Genomic DNA, 19,529 nt, shown 5'->3' with positions numbered 1-19,529 from the left:
GTTCCTCCCGCGCCGGCTCCACGCAGTCAAGTTCCTCCCGCGCCGGCTCCACGCAGTCAAGTTCCTCCCGCGCCGGCTCCACGCAGTCAAGTTCCTCCCGCGCCGGCTCCACGCAGTCAAGTTCCTCCCGCGCCGGCTCCACGCAGTCAAGTTCCTCCCGCGCCGGCTCCACGCAGTCAAGTTCCTCCCGCGCCGGCTCCCCGCAGTCAAGTTCCTCCCGCGCCGGCTCCCCGCAGTCAAGTTCCTCCCGCGCCGGCTCCCCGCAGTCAAGTTCCTCCCGCGCCGGCTCCCCGCAGTCAAGTTCCTCCCGCGCCGGCTCCCCGCAGTCCAGTTCCTCCCGCGCCGGCTCCCCGCAGTCCAGTTCCTCCCGCGCCGGCTCCCCGCAGTCCAGTTCCTCCCGCGCCCATGCTGCCCGAGGTGCCCGTCCCGGCGCCTCGTCGCCTAGTCCCTGTCCCGGCGCCTCGCCGTCTGACCTTCGTTCCAGTGCCCGACGACTCCGCTGCTGTTCCGCCAGCAGACGACGACGACTCCGCTGCTGTTCCGCCAGCAGACGACGACGACTCCGCTGCTGTTCCGCCAGCAGACGACGGCGACTCCGCTGCTGTCCCGCCAGCAGACGACGCCGCTGCTGTCCCGCCAGCAGACGACGCCGCTGCTGTCCCGCCAGCAGACGACACCGCTGCTGTCCCGCCAGCAGACGACACCGCTGCTGTCCCGCCAGCAGACGACACCGACGACGACTCCGACTCCGACTCCGTTCCTGGTCCGCACGACGACTCCGACTCCGTTCCTGGTCCGCACGACGACTCCGACTCCGTTCCTGGTCCGCACGACGACTCCGACTCCGTTCCTGGTCCGCACGACGACTCCGACTCCGTTCCTGGTCCGCACGACGACTCCGACTCCGTTCCTGGTCCGCACGACGACTCCGACTCTGTTCCTGGTCCGCACGACGACTCCGACTCTGTTCCTGGTCCGCACGACGACTCCGACTCTGTTCCTGGTCCGCACGACGACTCCGACTCTGTTCCGGACCCTCGCCCCGATGATGCTGCTCCCCGTTTCCTGCCAAAACGTGGCGGTATGGACAACCGAGCACTACCTCGTCGGGGACGCCCGCCTGATCTGCCTGTGCGGTCGCCCAATGTCTGGCGCCCCGGGCGCCCTCCCGATCGACCCGTGCGATCGGCCCACGTCTGGCGTCCTGGACGCCCGCCTGACTGGCCGTGACGGGCTGGTGTTGCTCCCTCCTCCGAGCAACCTTCTGACTTTTTGTTTCCTCGGGACGTCTGGGATCCGTCCCTTGAGGGGGGGGTACTGTTAGGTTTTGTGTTTGGTTTCTCCTTGTGTGACTTGTCCTGTGATTACCCATTACTCTCACCTGTGTGTGTTTTCCCAGTGTATTCGGCAATCTGCATCCACCTGTGTTACCCAGCTGTTCCTTGTCTCGTTATCCCTTGTCTGCTTGTGTATATATGCTCCCATTTTCTGTTCACTCCTTGCTGCGTCATTGTCTATGTCTATGTCAATGTCTGTGCCTGCGTCAAAGTTGAAGTCCTGTCCTAGCCCTCGTGTTCGTCTCAGTAAGTTTTTGATATTCAGCCTTTGTTAGTGACCTAAGTTATTTGTTGATAGTTTTTTGATCACCACAGCCTTTGTTTTGTACTTTGTGCCTTTTGTTAGTTATCATTAAAGCCTTTTTGAGTTCTCTGCCACCTGCCTCGCTGCCTTTTTCGTTTTCCCTGCATTTGGGTCCATAACAACCTGCCTGCCTGCCCGTTCATTCCTGACAATTAAAGGCTTTTAGGTGCACCTTATAGTGCAGAAATTACCGTACACTTGTAAAACACCAGATTGGTGAACAGGTGTCGTCTTGTTTGGGTGGAATGAAATCCAGCACCCACTGCAGCCCTATGTGAAATAGTTTGGACACCGCTGGTATAAACAATTTTATACTTTCCGAGAGTCTCTTCAAATGTTTCCTCTTTCTCTTTGTGGTCATCATCAATCAGGACCGGCCCAGGCCATTTGGGGGCCCAAAGCAAAATAGTGCCAAGGGGCCCGTATTTTTGGCACACCATTTCGTCACAGTGTACTGTGAAACCCATACATGCGATCCAACTCATACGTCCTTATTATGTATATTAATCAGATTTTGTTGCACTGCATACTTCAAACTTCTCACCCCAAATGATTGTCAGGACTTACGGTAGATAGTGCCAAACCTTTTTTAAAAGAGGGAAAATAAAGAAGTGAAAGAAGAACTTATTTTTTAAGCTTGAAATTAAGTATCAAAACTCACAAAAGTAAAATAAAGCAAACTGTGGTAAACAAAATAGAATATAAATTAAACAATTGCCAGATTGGGGGCCCCCTAGTGGTCAGAGGCCCTAAGCAGCTGCATAGTCTGCGTATAGGCTGGGCCGGCCCTGTCATCAACATACCAAAAATTACCATCATCAATATACCAAAAATAACCAAAAGATTTTTTTCAGAATATAAAATTGATTACTTATTTGTCAAAATTTGAAAGTGATTATGGTATTACAGTCCAGTGTATTTTGTGATCCTAATACGTGATCAGCAAACTGGAATCAACAATGGCAATCCGAAGTAAGGATCAAACTTTCGGGCAGCTACCATGTTGATTCAGTTTTGCACTTTATTTTCACCTAATTAACATGTTTGAGATACCAGCCCTATTTTTGCACAAGTGTATCTCCCATAAGTTGTCCATATTGATTATGTGTTGCATCATGCGGACTATAAATGGAAATGTTGATGGGGGTCTAATGGCTTGTTCTTCCTTCTCCATTCAGGTCAAAGTCTCGGCTATGGCTTTGTCAACTACATTGATCCAAAGGACGCAGAGAAAGCCATCAACACGTTAAATGGACTCCGACTTCAGACCAAAACGATCAAGGTAACAAAAGACTGTTTTTCTTGCATGCATTCAAAGAGCGGGTCAAAATATCCATATGGCCATATTCCACATTGTAATCTCACAGTAAAATAGCGATTGGCTGTGAGTTAACGATTTTGTTGTCAGGTGCAGTAGGTCTGCCAATTTGTTCTACTTTAAAATCTGTATCTTAATGTTTCCTGCACCAACCGCCAAAGAAATACTTAACGTTTGACATCAGCACACCTTAAAATAATAAGCAGGTGTTTGTTAATCAGTTGAAAAAAGCAGTAGTAAAACAGGCCGAAGTGTTTATGAGATGCAGGTTTGGGCTAAATATTTTTGTGTAGATATTGCGTGATAAATTTCGCTTTTGTTTACCCTGGAAAAAATAAACACTACCTTAGTTATCATCTTTCATATTGTTTTATACTGGCTTACTTCAGTTATTTATATATTCAGTATGTACAGTATATATAAAAAATATATATATATATTGATGCTGTCAAATTTATCGCATAAACGGGCGGTTGTTAATGTTTTAAATTAATCGCATTAAAATATTTGAAGCAATAAACACATGCATGGAATGACCCGTTCACGCATTGCCTCAAACAGTTTACAATGGTGCCGTTCTAGCACATTGAGATTGAAAAGGCAGAGAGATGCGAGCGGACACAGGCGTTTATTGGACCGCGCCTTTTATTGGCTTAAGCTTTGGCAACTCTTTCACAACAATGATAATTATTGTGGCGAAAGACGTGGGGAAGAATGAGAGGAGACGATCGTTTTCTGAACACGCTTAATTGAACACAACGCAGAACATACTGTATACCATTGGCGGCCACCACTGACAGTCATGGTTGCCCAATTTCCCATCATGCATTTGGGCGGAACAGTTAAGTCGCTACAGTATCATTTAGTGTAAGCGCAACAAAAATAATATTCCTACCTCTCACAGGAGATGATCTTTTTCTGAATACACTTAATTGAACACAACGCAGAACATAATGGATACCATTTGCAGCCACCACTGACAGTCATGGTTGCCTAACTTCCCATCATGCATTTGGGCGGAACAATGAAGTCGCTACAGTATCATTTAGTGAAAACACAACAAAAATAATATTCCTATTTCTCAAAAAAAGGATGTTCACAAAAAGAACAGCGCTCAATGCAAAGAGAACTGGCATTCCCAATCAAAATAGCTATGCAAAATACACATAAAACTTACTCAGACTTTGCCTTGGCTAGATCTCTGATTAATTTAAAACTCGTCATAGACACCTTGTGGTGTATTTTAATCACTACCTTACGTAGTTAAAGACTCTGTGGAAGAAAGAAGTATAAGAGCCCATGTGATGTCCCGCTCGACGACGTCAACAATGGTGAGCTATTTATTTTTTGATTGAAAATTTTACAAATTTTATACAAACGAAAACATTAAGAGGGGTTTTAATATAAAATTACTATAACTTGTACTCAAATTTATCTTTTAAGAATTCAAGTCTTTCTATCCGTGAATCCCTTTAACAGAAAGAATATTAATAATGTTAATGCCATCTTGTGGATTTATTATTAGAATAAACAAATACAGTACTTATGTACAGTATGTTGAATGTTTATTTCCGTCTTGTGTCTTATCTTTCCATTCCAACAATAATTTACAGAAAAATATGGCATATTTTAGAGATGGTTTGAATTGCGATTAATTACGATTATTTAATTTTTAAGCTGTGATTAACTCGATTAAAATTTTTAATCGTTTGACAGCCCTAATATATATATATATATATATATTTTTTTTTTTTTTAATTCCTCAATGTAAAAGAAAGTCTCATTTGTATAGCCATCCCAATGATATAATATTGCAACCTACTATTTGAATACCACAGTAACATTTTGGTGCATTTAAATATAAAGAATAACTGTTAAAAAATGTATATTTACAAATGTTATTCAAAAAAATTAAAAGTGCATTGCTTTTCCTATAGTTATTTTGGGATGTTGTTGGTAATTTATCTGGGAGGCAGAATTGTTATTAACATGCATGAGTCTCAGAAATAATTGGCAAAAACAACAACGTAAAAAAGAACGAGATTTTTACTTTGCAGATTTCAATTTTTCATGTTGAAATTACTGAGGCATTTCTGGGAGATAACAAGATGTCATCATGCCATTTTCATAATGTTTGAAGTCTTTCTTATTATGTTTAATACAATTGGCATGCATGATGACAGCTGTCATCGCACTTTTAAGGACATATCACGCTATTGTCCTCACTGCAAAAGCACCATAAAGTTGTATTTGTTTGTTTGTTTTTTTACTTCTCCTGACGTATTTCCCTCTGCGGCACTGTGTCTGAGCCGGTTGCTTTCAAGAGGACCAGTAATCTGTGGCTCTGGGGTAATCCCTGGATCCACATCCTTGTCAAACTGTTCTAATCTGATCCAATCTAATCAAATTCATCACATCTAATCTGATGTAATCTAATGTAATAGGATGGGATTAGCCCACAGTTGTGAAAACCCTCTGAGAATCCCCGCTCTCTCCTGCCGATGCGCTCTGTCTGGCCCGGGTTCAGCACCGCGGCCCGCCTCTGGCTGAACCTCTGCCAAGAGACACAATCATATGTGATGTGTGCGTGTGTAGAGCCATTGAATGTGTGTATGTGCACTTCTTTTTGTTTGGATCCGTGGCGACGTTTATGTTTGCATCCATATGTACGATACACAGCGATCCGTGTTTGCATATATTTGCATGTAAGCTCTATGTGCACTCCTCCACCTTTATCAGAGCTTTTAGGGCAACATGGTAACACAGCAACAAATCATGTATAAAACCATCGTTTCATCTTTAATCTTTAAAAAAAACATTTTTGCATCCCAAACTCCTAAATATGGAGTAGACGGCATTAGAGCAATAGAGTGGCACCTCTACATACGAAGTTAATTCGTTCCAGGGCCTTGTTTGTAAGTCAAAATGGTCGTATGTCAAGCAGGATTTTCCCATAAGAATACATTATAATTCCATTAATTCGTTCCACAGCCTGAAAAATTTACACCAAATCCTTAATAAAGTCTGTGTTTGCATATACTGTATTTGCATGTAAGCTCCATGTGTACTCCTCCACCTTCATCAGAGATGTGTAAACTCATCGTTTCATCTTTAACTCATTCACTTCCAGCCATTTTCACCGGTGCAACTCCCGGCCGTTTTAATGGATTTGGAATGATTTTGCAAGGCCCACAGAAAATTCTGTTCTCTTGATATATAATCATGGAACCCACCAAAAGAAAGATTAGACTCTCTTCTTTCAGCAGGAAAAAAAATAAGTGCATATCTTTTTCCATTCTTTAGAAATCAGCATTAGAAAATAGCTTAGTTTGAGCAATTTTCCCATTTCTGATGAAAAAACAGAGGAGTTAAGCTTTATGTGAAAGTATACATTTCAAACATAACTTTGACTTTAACGTGAGCTATTTTTTGCTTTAGTTGCATCCCAGACATCTGAATAATGGTTCCTTTTATAAAATAACAGAAACAACAAGACAAATAGAGCTTTTAATAGCAAAGTAACAATTTATTTACACATACAGTAACTGAGAGATGACGCTGTTGTGGCTGCGACAGCCGTGGTAAACTTTTCCCTCATCGCCGCCTGTCTCATAAAGATGGATTTTTTTAAGTCACCACGGGGTCTGCTCGGCAAGCAGCACGGACTCAACAGCATTGTCCGCTGCACTGGTGGTCCTGGTCGTTCTGTTCGGTCGTCCAGAGCCTGGCATCCCGGGCTTCCTCTAGGTTGTTATCCATTCGGTCGTCTTCCGCCGGCGCCCCAGCCGTTCGTTGCCGTTGAATCGGGTTGCAGGTCTTACCAAATGCGCTACTGCCATCCAGTGACCAATTTTATTGCTTTAAAATGGATTTTCAGCTTTGTGCTTTGGAGCTAAATTGAATCAGAACCCAGACATGTCTCTTGTAAAAAAAAAAAACATAATGAAAAAGACGTATAAATACGTCTTTGCAACACTGAAACAATTAAAAATAGAACGTATTTATACATTTTTGGGAGCAAATGAGTGAAGGTGAATTTTTTTTTTTTTTTTGCATCCTAAACTCCTTAGTATGGAGTTGGCGGCATTAGAGCAATACAGTAGTAACTCTACATACGAAGTTTATTCGTTCCAGGGCTTTGTTTGTAAATTAAAATGGTCGTATGTCGAACAGGATTTTTCCATGAGAATACATTATAATTGCATGAATTCATTCCACAGCACGAAAACTTACACTAAATCCTTAATAAATACTGCTGGTACAATCCATAGTCATTGCGCCACGCCTTCCCGTACGAGGCCGACCCAGGCAGAACGTTGAGTTGGCTTTCACTGTGATAAACTCAAACACACGCTGCGTTCTGTAATGCAGGATTTTGGTGGAAATAGGACCAAGGTTTTACTGCATACAAGCAGGCAGGAGTGTCTCAAGAGTGATTTGGTCAAGGATTGAAGGTAATGATTATGTTAAATAATACCATGCATGCACTTTGAAATGTGAAAAAAATCCATTTATAAAATGGGTGTCACTTATGCTGGAAATATTTACGTAAAAGAAATGATAACTGTCCGTTTTTTGGTATTAAACCAAGAATCTAGAGTGTTTTACGTTCAAAATAATGAAGCGGGATTTTATAAGGGAACGACTTTGAATTTTTTTATGTCGCTGCTCATGGAGACTCATTTATGTCTAAGCGAGATGCCTGTTTTGGTTTTAGGTCGCTAGCGGCTTTGGTTTTGAAAATATTTAAATTTTAAGTTTTTGCAAATAGGACCCCTACGGATCGGCCCCGATCCCCGTGTCCCGTCAACTGATAGTGAAGTCTATGTACTATTACAGATGGGAATTACACATAGCAAAACAAAAAAATGATCAATAAAAATCAGAATAGTAATATTAAAAATAATAATAATTCCTTTGATAATGTAACAAATTGGATTCTAGTGGGGCGGACGTGTTTTGCGTGCTGTAATTTGAATGCACCGCGTGGCTGATGTGACAGAGAGAAAGGTGCGGTAGAGATTTTACTTTCCCTTTTAATGTTTTGTTGTTGGCGTCAACTGTGGCGGACAATAGGCATGTTGTTTTGCACAAGTTCTGAAATAAATGATGAAAAACCTGACAAAGCTAGCGATTTCTTGGGCTATGTTACCACAATAAAAATAGTCACCTTTACTTATAAAGGCTGGCAAACGGTAGTAGGAGGACGGTCGAGATCGGAGACATTCTACGGCTGTATGGTCGAGCCAGTTAACATATGTGCACACCACGTTCATATTTTTTTATTTCCATCTTCATTTCAATGGTAAGCGTCACCTTTTTCCTTTTTTCACCACCTGCACTAAACTTCTTGGAACTCGTGTTGATTTCTCTCAAAAGAAAATCCGCCGTGCATCCATCTTGTGGCAAAACAAAGAAACTGCGGCGCTGTCATAAATCGTCGTATTTCGAGCATGTCGTCAGATGTAGAAACATGGTGAGTCAAATGTTACGTCTCATGTCGAAAAGATCGTGTGTCGAAGCGATCGTATGTCGAGGTACAGTTACCTCTGTAAATGAATGAATCGCTTCATTCACTGCCATAGACAGCAACAGACGTCAAATTGATTTTAACGTGGATGGCTTGCGTTGGATGATCAAGTTTCAGTGCCATTGGATGTCTTTTGCAGTCATTTGGAACCAGTTAGTTCATTTATGGTTAGGGTTGGGCATCGAGCATTGATGGGATCCAGGACTAACACTCCGATTCTCCCAGAACCGTTCAAATTTTTTAAAGTTTTGAGGCCCTGACCGCCAACCGTAAAAAATAGCTGCCGACCACAACGAAGAAGAACCCACATGAAGACTAGCTGCGTTATGAGCAAATCATAATTAATTTTAGCTAATTTAGCTTAGCACAAAAACGTGTTGCTTCGCTTCACATAAATGACAACAAAATAACAGAATAAACACACCGATATTATATCACCCTCTGTTAAAACGTGCAAACTTACAGATTTTGTTTTATCAAGGGTTCCCAACGATGTGTTGTGCAGAGGAGGTGTGTAGCGTCTGTACACTTCAAGGATTCTTTTCCAACTAAAGTCGTGTTCTTTTTGCCTGCTGCTATCAGTAAGTCACCACTGGGGGAAGCCAAGCGCACGTAGCAAATCCAAAGAAAAACTGTTGAGTCCGGAGTTACAATAGTGACATATTGTGGACGGATGAACAATATAACAGTTGAGAAAGAAATCAAACTGAAAAAGTAGTCAATTTAAGATCAACGGACAATATACTCCCTGCCAGCCCTTAACTAACTTGTAGAAATACCACCTAAAACAAACGATGCAATACAATAAATGCCTGCAGCATAAGACACTCTAAAACATAGGCTAAAGAATATGTGGAAACGTTTTCTCCGTGAGCTTTTGAAAAATAAACATCTTTGTAAAAGTGCACTATTGCAGAAAGAAACTTCATCACATTCAAGTTCAAAGACTGATATTCATATAAGTGTTAAAAATAGCCCTGAGAGAAATTCATAGCAAAGTTAATTGAAAGTTCATATAATTATAAAAATAATCGAGAAGTTAAGGAATTAATATAAACCATGCAGTTTTTTTTACACTGCCTATTAAAAGAATCTGAATTGAGAATGTTTTGGAACCGGAATAGAAACGTGGAATCGGAATCGGAACTGTTCAAATTCAAGCGATGCCCAACCCTATTTATGCTACAACATAAAAGCCGCCAGAACAGTAGAAATGATGTTGATGTGTTTCCTTAGTGTGAGTGTTATATAAATTGTAATACCGTAATTTCCCGAATATAACGCACACTTTTTTTCCCAAAATTAACTTGTAAAATCATGGGTGCGCATTACACACGGGTACAGGGATGGAGACAGAAATATAATATATAAATATATATATATATATATATATATATATATATATATATATATATATATATATATATATATATATACATATGAAGACAGAGTTTTTTTTAATTGACACGACAATGTTGTGTTGAAGAAAACGTATGCGGCGATCTGTTGCCGACCATTAGGGTACATGACGTCACCATTTTGTTTCGGTAATACTTCACTCTGATTGGTCGAATTATTTCCTCTGTGTTAAATTCAGCTTTTTTCACTCTTCTTAAAGCACAGAATTTAGTTTCTTGAAGTCATTTGAATCAACGTTTATTGCAACTCGGCGATTCGGAGCGTAACAAACGTAACACAACACAGACTTCCAATCATTTGGACCCAAGCGCCAGCAGAAGGCGCCAAACACCAAAAAACAAATAACAAGCAGACATTACACTGCTGTCATTTTAATCTGTTTAAGCGGGGCATGTGCGTTAATTGCGTCAAATATTTTAACGTGATTAATTTAAAAAATTAATTAATGCCCGTTAATAGTGTTGCACCGATACCATTTTTTGGGCCCGATACCGATAGAGATACCTGGCTGTGCAGTATCGGCCGATACCGATACCATTCCGATACCACTCTGTTTGCAAAAAACAAATATAAGGGATGCAACGATACAGTTAAGTCACGGTTCGGTACGATTTTCGATACAATTCAACACATTTAATGCTCTGAAACAGAAAATACAACTGTTATTATTATTATGATGATTTTTTTTTTTTCAATTTGCTAACAAGCAAAAATAACAGTGCCATCATATAAACAAGCATTTTAGTGCATAATATTTATGTGCTTACGTCTTACTGATCTCAAGAAATTTTGTATATAAGTGCTGAGAACAATCTTTACTGTTTGTAAAGTGGGGCACACTGTTGATTGCTGCAGCTCTCATAGCAGTTATATTTACCATATAAGCAAAACATCCTATTTGTGGTCTGCGTCCATCTGTAACATGTACTGAATTAACAGTATTTGCAGCATTATCTATAGTCACTGGTATGGATTGATTTGGCCTGCTTCCATTCAGTCATGGCGGTTTCTAATTCATCAATGTCGTATATGGACTACGCGTCCTTCTGGGCTCACGCAGCTAATGGCATGGGATCTAATGTAGCACATCTAGGTTGCTATTTGATGATACCTAGTGTTTGCACGCGAGAGTTGGCATGGGATCTAACATCGGACATCTAGGTTGCTATTTGATGATGTCTCGTGTGCGCGCTGCGCCGCTTGAGTGTTTTCTGGGCACAGAAGGTCACTTCTGCTCATTACTGCACAACACCAGCATATGACAATTGACTTTCATAAACAGGATGAGTTTGAAGTACGGCGCTCTTAATTTGCCACTCATTGTTCATCATGAAACCATGAGTTTTCTTAGTCTCCCACGGTCTTAAGCTTTCTGATCCCATCGGCGCTACAACAGCAAGCGTTAGCTTACGCATGCTAATCGTTTGTGAATGCCATGTTAGATGAGCAGTTTAACATCGCAGATATGCGTGGTAGTGTACATCCTTAATATTGAAGACGAAGGTGATAATTTCATTTGGTAATTTCGAGACAAAGACATACAGATGTAATGTTTTGGGATTGGGAAGTTAGCTCACGTGGGGAGGACAGTACATTTGCGTTCAAGTGATTCCAGTAGATGGTATCGGCGCCCTAAATGTTGGTGCTCGTCGATACCGATACCAGCAATTCTGGCCGGATCGGCACCCCCTGCCGATACTGGTGTCGGTATCTGTGCAACTTTACCCGTTAATGCGATAATTTTGACAGCCCTAATTTATTACAATATACAATTTATTTTTAAAGCCACCCTTGTTGGTCAAACACAGTCAATGGCAGCCAATGAGTTAAATATATGAATGGCCTTCCCGTGACAGTAGACCCAAGCGCCTCCAAAGCAACGGGGTCAATTAAAAGCCAGTGTGTTATTTTACAATAAAGAGTGCACCCGCCTGCTTTTTGCCAGGACACTTGTGACCAAAGGTTCACGTGTCCTCTGGCGATGTTTTGTGTCTTTGAGTCTTTAAATCCTTGAGTGTTTTTGTGTGGCTTCCTCCATCTCGACACCTCCGATGTTGTCAGCCTGCGATACCGCGCCCCGACTGAAGTGTGAGGGGAAGCAGCGTGCCAAAGGTAGCGGAGGCTCCCTGTGACACATGTGCGCATCGTCTCAGACACATTCAAACGCCCTGTTCTTGTGCAAACGTTAATCTTAACACTTTGAGTTTTTCCAACTTTTCCACACACATGCATGCACTCCCCGCACACATCTTTGCACCACAGTTTTACACAATAGCGCTCACAGCTTGAGGAGGTGTTGATGGATTAGACATCTGCAGTTGGCTGACAAGGAGAGAAAATGAGGGAGCACGAAAAAGAGGGGGAAAGCGCTGCAGAATGTGAGGAAGAAGGAGAAGTTTAATGAGGCAGCAAGCGGGAGAGAGAAGAGAAGGGAGAAAAAGGTCCAGATAGAGAATACTTTTAACGTTAAGATGAAGAACAAAACGGCGGGGGCAATGGCAAAGACCAGCAAAAGTTGAAATATGGAGTTAAAGCCAACTATTCGTTGAGAGTTGACTTGTTCAAGGATATGACATACAACATATCCACCATATTTGCCTGACTTTAACCTGACTTGATGGCTTATGTCCCCCACCTGTCAGCGCTAATGAAAGCACTGCGAGGCAAAAGCTGCTCCATTCGGTTGCAACGGCAGTAGCAGTAGTGGTAATGGGATTTTACTTGAAACTTTGCCTGAGCAAAATCAGGTCTACATGAAGATGTTTGGAACCCGGTGTGACAGCTGCAGAGTTCACTTGCAGAAAGCGACGCCGGCTGCCATTTGGAAACATCTAGGGTGACAAGAGAACGGAAATGGCTGCCAAACAGCACTGAAAGGTGTGTGTGTGTTCGGACATGTGCTTCAGTGGATGTGTGATGATCAATGTATGACAATGACGAACTGTGTGTACCGGTGAGGGTAAGTGGTAGTAAAAGGAAAATGTTTTGTTCCTGCAGTGTGACGATTTTTTTGGTACATGTAGAGTATTTTACTTTGGTCAGAATGTTTTCAATGGAGCATGTCAATTGTTTTTGCTTGTGTGCCTCCATACATTTTTTTGTCATCCAAAGCTTGGTTGTAACACCTTACACTAGAGATGTCAACATTCACGTCATTTTCAAAGTATCGGAATCGGCAAAAAAATATCGGCCATGCCTTTTTTTAATATATATATTTTTTAATTAAATCGTTTTCTAAATGTATTTAAAGTTACAGACATAATATGTTACACTCATCCAGAGTCATTAGTTTAGGCTTAAGGTACCGATAACAGCGGTAATTAATTTTTCTAAAATGTATCACGTTAAATATTTAACGCAATTAATGCAAGCGTTGCACGACCTACTCACACATTGTCGCGCTCAATCTGTAATGGCGCTGTTTTACCCATTTAGAGAGATAAAAGGCAGCGTAAAATGAGTAGAGTGCATTTTGGCAGCCTTTGGAGCCTTATTTTAAAGCCTTACAATCCATCACCCTACGATAAGAATTATCATTTGAAGCAATGTAGGGAAGCAAGGTAGCAAATGATCTTTTTCTTAACACCTTAAGTTATTTCGCAGAGAAGATATATCCATTGGTAGTAGGGCTGTCCCAAACGACTAATTTTCTCCCGATTAGTCAGCCGACTATTTTTACGATTAGTCGACTAATCTAATAATTTTTTTTTTTTTTTTTACTAATTTAGCAATGAAATTTTTGTTGACGCTTATCAATTCACAAAAAACATATTGGAACACTCAAATTATTTATTAAAGTACAAATAAACACGTAAATAACAATAATAAATCACAAATAAACAATGAGTTCAAATGCTGATAGAATTAACTAGTGTAGCATCCCGATTGAAAAGATGGTCTCTTAAACTGATGGTTTACAACTTTTATTCCATCCTTGATGTAAACACACCGTAAGAGCTACTGTGCACACAAATAAAGCAACACAATTAGAAATTAACAAAAACTTTTCACCTTTTTCCTTTTAAACCTTATTTATATATCAATGAATTGCCTATATGAATTGCCTTTACCTTATTACCTTATCATTGACAATCTCTCCCTTGAGTGCAATGACTGTATATACTGTATATATTTATGACCTTTTAACCTTATATAATTTTCTATACATTAAAATAAACCATAACATGAAATAAACCTTTCAATTAGCATTAAGAACAATACTAATAGCACTTATAGGCCCATTGTCAATGAAACATTATTATTTAGTAAGGCGACAGCACCCTCTGGTGTACAAAAAATGAAAGAAAAAAAAATTACAAACTGCGTGAAGGCGCTTGAGGTGTTTATTCACGGCCGACGCGCAGCCAAGCTTGGCACTGAAGAGACAGGACAGAAGAGTATACTCTCCTTTGTTTCTTTGAAATAAGTCAATGTATTGGACACTCTGGTGCGCTTTTTTTGGCTTTGTGCCGCTTTCCCCGCTTGCAAACAGAGCATCCGACATTCTAACTTTCCACGCATATATTTTTTTAACCCTTCATTAACCGTCGACGGGATGTTGTGCTCGTCGACGGATTTACGTCATCGATGACGTCGACTATGTCGACTAGTCGGGACAGCTGTAATTGGTAGCACTACGTACAGTCATGGGTCCACTTCCCATCATGCATTTGGGTTGAATGGCTGCAGTATCATTTACTGAAAGCTCAACAAATACACTAGATGGCAATATTTTGTCACAATATAAAAAGTCACAAGTCTTTCTATCCGTGGATCCCTCTCACAGAAAGAATGCTAATAATGTAAATGCCATCTTGAGGATTCATTGTTTTAATAAATGAATACAGTACTTATGTACTGTATGTTGATTGTATATATTCGTCCGAGTTTCAACCTTTTATATATCAAATGAAATACAGTAATTATGATAGGTTTTAAAGATGTTACTATCCCACCAAATTCTTTTCAAACAAGAATAAAGTAGAAAATGCTTGTCATTAGTAGAAAAATGCTTGTGTTTATTAAATGCTTCATTGAGTGCGTCCACTCAAATCCGTTAAAGCTGGTCACTTACACACAAGAGTTGACACGGAAACTGTTTAACAAGTTAAACGATGATTGACGCTCACGGCTTCGCCTTCCCCGCATCTCTGGCATGATCAAACCTTAACATCTGTCAATCATCGTTGACTTTAATAAGCAAATCCAGTGCACTGCCTGACCAAGAAAAGTGATAGGAGTGAGAATGAGAGACGTGATCAGATCGGGACAGCTCTATAAAATACTGCATTTATTATTTTTTTAATTGCAAAAAAAATCTGCGATGGACTGAAGAGGGTGTGAAGTTTGAAATGTGAAGTAGTTATAATAGTAGTTTCATAAATATTACCATAATCTGGTATAAAAATGGAAACCAATTAACATTGCAAGTATTTTCTCAGTCATACTTTGCAGTGCACTGAAATGTCTCTGTCATTGGAAGTAATAAGTTCTCAGACATCTGTCTCAATCTGGGTACTGCGTATGCAATATTTGTACAATTGCATTATAGCATTTTTGCTCAGTCACATCAGTACGTTTACACAAACTGTCATTTGCACTATCATATCAAGTCAGCCATCTGCCTCCTAGTCTGAGTACTGTAAATTGTCATGAACGCACTGTGAAATTACCACTAATTCACCACTTGCTGCTAGTCACTTACAGAGGTGGGTAGTAACGCGCTACATGTATCCCGTTACATTTACTTGAGAAACTTTTTGAGAAAAAAAACAAAAAAACTCCTAAGAGTAGTTTTACTAAGCCATACTTTTTACTATTACTTGAGTAGATTTTTGAAGAAATAAATGCTACTCTTACTCTGCTACTTTGGGCTACACAAGAGTCATTACATTTTCTCTCTTTATTCTAGGTATTAGATTCATTATTTTTTCACCAGTGATGCCAAGAGTAGCTCAACCAATTTCACCAATGAGAAGTCGCAACAACAATCACATGACTCCATAACACCAATTTGACAGTAGCTTGCTGTTCTTTGATAACAACAGCCTGTTCAATCACGTGGCGTCTTTAAAGCACCGTAAAAAAATAGTAAAAAAGTATTTGGCATAGAGCGCTGCCGTCATCAAGACTCGAAAGCGCGGATTTGAACCTCTCTCCCAGTTTTTATTTGGCACCGACTGACCACGGAAAACCGGAGCTATGATCCTTTTAATTTCATAATAGTAACTATGAAGGAACTAGAGTAATCAATACTCAAACTAGGAACTATGTTATCCACTAGAGGGCACTGATGCTCTTTTGATGAATAATGCTTCATTTCTGTCTTATTGTTTCCTCTCGCCGGAATTCAATGATTTTTTTGTGTGTGTGTGTGTTTCTGTAATGGGTTATTGTACAGTATCATTATAACAGCAGTTTATATAGATAAGTTTGTGCTGAGAGAAAAAATAGCAGTTGAAAAATCATTAAATTGATAAGCAGTTACTCACAATGTTACTCATTACTTGAGTATTCTTTTCACTGAATACTTTTTTACTTGTACCTGAGTCCATTTTTTGGATGACTACTTTTACTTTTGCTTGAGTAAATGTTATAATACAGTATAATAACAGTTCATATAGATGAAGTTGTGCTGAGAAAAAAATACCTTTATTTTTTTTTCTTTAATCAGACATTGTAAGCAGTTACTCACAATGTTCCTCATTACTTAATATACTTTTTAACAAATACTTCTTTACGTTACTCTTACTTAAGTAAAATTTTTGGCTACTCTATGCACCTCTGGTCACTTACTAACTTTATTCCCAATCTGTGTACTCTGTGACCTGTGTTTTTATATTGGCCTTATTGTACTTTTTCTTCCATTTTATGTGGTGGCAGAGCTTTATATATCGTTGTACTCTGTACAAGGACAATAAAGGCTTTCTATTCTATTCTATTCTATCCTATTCTATTCTATTCTATTCTATTTGATGAAGACAAAGACAAAGAAATTGAATGACCTAAAATCATATTTAGTAGGAGTGTAACAACTCATCAATCCAGATCAATATATCAATTTGTTAAGGACAATCAAGTCGAAATATATCCTAATGCAAACATCCATTTCGTATTGCCGTTATCCGAAAAGATCTGTTTTGATTCAAATATCTGAAATGTTTTAGCAGCAAAATGTTCAAACACATCAGGGTTAATAATATTGGCAAATATTGTATTTTATCCAAAGAATCAAGTTTGTATCATGTCATCATGAAATTGCTGACCTTCACCCTTAGTATTTAGTGAGGGCTTGAAAATATTACCTTGCACCTGTAAATTTTATTTTGTAAATTAAAACAATATATGAACTTTGCGTAAACGTGAAGACATTAGTAAAAGATCATGCTGCTCATGTTACATTTCTCTACCTCCGGATATTGTGCTGTCACATAACAAATATAACATGGATTGAACACCATTTGTGTCAAGGTAGAATATAACAGTCTGTTCAAGCTTGAATATATTATTTGATGTAAAATAGTGAGCCACCTCCTCGCAGTGTCAACCTTTTTTTATATTAAATTGTGTTTCTCATTTCTCTTGAAGTGCTTGTTCTGACTTTGTGTTTTTTACTTATTGGCTGCCATTTAGAGTGAAAATGGAGAAAATGCCCTGTTGTTGTTGAACAATAAGCCGGTGTTTTCCTTGCGATGGGACCTATTTTGCTCTCCGAAAGGCCATTGTTCTAAAAACAAGCAGCCAAAAGGGCATTTTTCTCAGTTGTTAGTTAAAAATTGTCTTGTGTAAGTGGACCGCAAATCTCAGGTGGGAAAGGCACGGAAAGGTGGTTTTATGTGAATCCAACATGAAAGTCATACTCAGATGGTTATTGATGTGCTTAATTATATATAATTATTATTAAAACAAAACTTTGACAGCTTTTCTTCAGAGTGCATGTCTAAGGAACCCGTTAATAGCTTAAAGGAGTGTTGTATTTTTAATATCTTTTTTCTTTCATTTATTTATTATTAATAATAAGAATTTATTTTAACTCAATCAAGCGTTGAATGGTCCAAGTCTTCACTTTTACTCCTGTGCAGACAATTTGAGCTCTCCTTTTCAAACACTAGGTCGAACGACCTGAGGGGAAAAACATGTCTTAAGATTCACCCAGAAAACGCTTGAATGTTATATCACAATTTTTCCGAGGTGCTGAATCTGTTCCTCGCTGAGATAATCCCAAATGTAACGCTTCTCATTTTTCTCCCTCAGCATCCATTAACACACTCGTCCGCTTGCTCGTGGACGCATCATCAAAGTTATTACGCTTTAATTTCATCAAAACTGAAAATGATCTCCTTTGTTGGTTCACCTAAGAGACCGTTGTTTATGTGTTGCAGGTCTCGTACGCCCGACCCAGCTCAGCTTCGATTCGTGACGCCAACCTCTATGTGAGTGGCCTGCCCAAGACAATGACCCAGAAGGAGCTGGAGCAACTCTTCTCGCAGTATGGACGCATCATCACCTCCCGCATCCTTGTCGACCAGGTCACAGGTATCCATGGGGCTAGCAACTCCTTATTTTGACTATCACCAGCGAACACACTGTCGATAATGTTTTGATGGAACAGAATCCTCTGCTTTTAAAAATTTGAAGAGAGGTTAAAATCCACGCTTTCGAGTTATGTTAAGGGCAGCGCTCTATATGAAATACTTCATTTTTTAGAGTGCTTTAAAGGCACAAAATGATTGAACAAGCTTGCGTGATCATAGAACGACAAGCTTGCGTCTGATCTGTGTAATTTAGTCATGTGTTTATTGTTGCGATGTCTCGTTAGTGAAATTAGTAGCGCTACTCGAGGGAATAGCATCGCTAGCAAAAAAATAGATAAATAAACCTAATATGTAGAATAAAGGGGAATAATGTAACGACTTTTGTAACCAAAAGTAGTGGAGTAAGAGTAGCGTTTTTTTTCTTCACAAATCTACTCAAGTAAAAGTAAAAAGTATAGCTTTGTAAAACTTCTCTTAGAAGTACATTTTTCTCAAAAAGTTACTTAAGTAAATGTAACAGAGTACATGCAACATGTTACTATTAAGGGTGTAACGGTACATGTATTTGTATTGAACCGTTTCGGTACGTGGTGCTCGGTTCGGAGTGGAGGCGTACCGAACGAGTTTCTGACCTAATGTAACCCTTACTTTTCGAGGCTGTGAGTCGATCGGGTTACAGTTTCTTTTTGTAGATTATATTTGCTCCGTTTTCTCTACTATAATGAGGACCAACACGGTAGGACAGTATAACCCAGAAACATCAACGGCGCGACAACGTGGCCACCGTGAGAACGCAGTGAAACGCGGGCGTTAAAGTCAATCAGCCAATGCACAACAGTCGCAGTGCGGCCACATGTTAGACGCGTCCCAGAAGCGGTTCAACATGACGCACGCGAAAAGAATGGCAGAGTTTATTATTTGACGCGAGACGCGACCCTCCTGCATGCTGCGTCAATACTACTACTGGTAGCTAGGAACGGGCAGACCGGAAGTCACTCGTGTAAAAATACGGTGGATCCGGTCGATTTTCAAACAAATATGCAATCGTAACCCACTTTTTGAGTCCATCAGATCTCTTGAGTGGTAG

General features: G+C 40.1%; 1 protein-coding gene across 7 annotated transcripts in view; it reads left to right on the top strand.

The window, feature by feature from the left end:
* elavl4 (ELAV like neuron-specific RNA binding protein 4) overlaps window positions 1-19,529 on the top strand; it is a 180,157-nt gene that overhangs the window by 104,824 nt on the left and 55,804 nt on the right. For 5 of the 7 annotated variants that reach the window (XM_057842258.1, XM_057842255.1, XM_057842253.1 and 2 more), the window contains 2 exons: window positions 2,820-2,923; window positions 18,290-18,444. In XM_057842258.1, coding sequence (XP_057698241.1) covers window positions 2,820-2,923; window positions 18,290-18,444 — 259 coding nt within the window. The remainder of the gene's footprint in view (window positions 1-2,819; window positions 2,924-18,289; window positions 18,445-19,529) is intronic. The other 2 variants (XM_057842257.1, XM_057842254.1) reach the window with 1 other exon arrangement.

The sequence above is a fragment of the Corythoichthys intestinalis genome, chromosome 7, assembly GCF_030265065.1.
Source record: "Corythoichthys intestinalis isolate RoL2023-P3 chromosome 7, ASM3026506v1, whole genome shotgun sequence".
In the NCBI taxonomy this organism is placed as follows: Eukaryota; Metazoa; Chordata; class Actinopteri; order Syngnathiformes; family Syngnathidae; genus Corythoichthys; species Corythoichthys intestinalis.
Note: the sequence above shows the minus strand (reverse complement) of the source record. Positions and strands in the feature narration are given on the sequence as shown.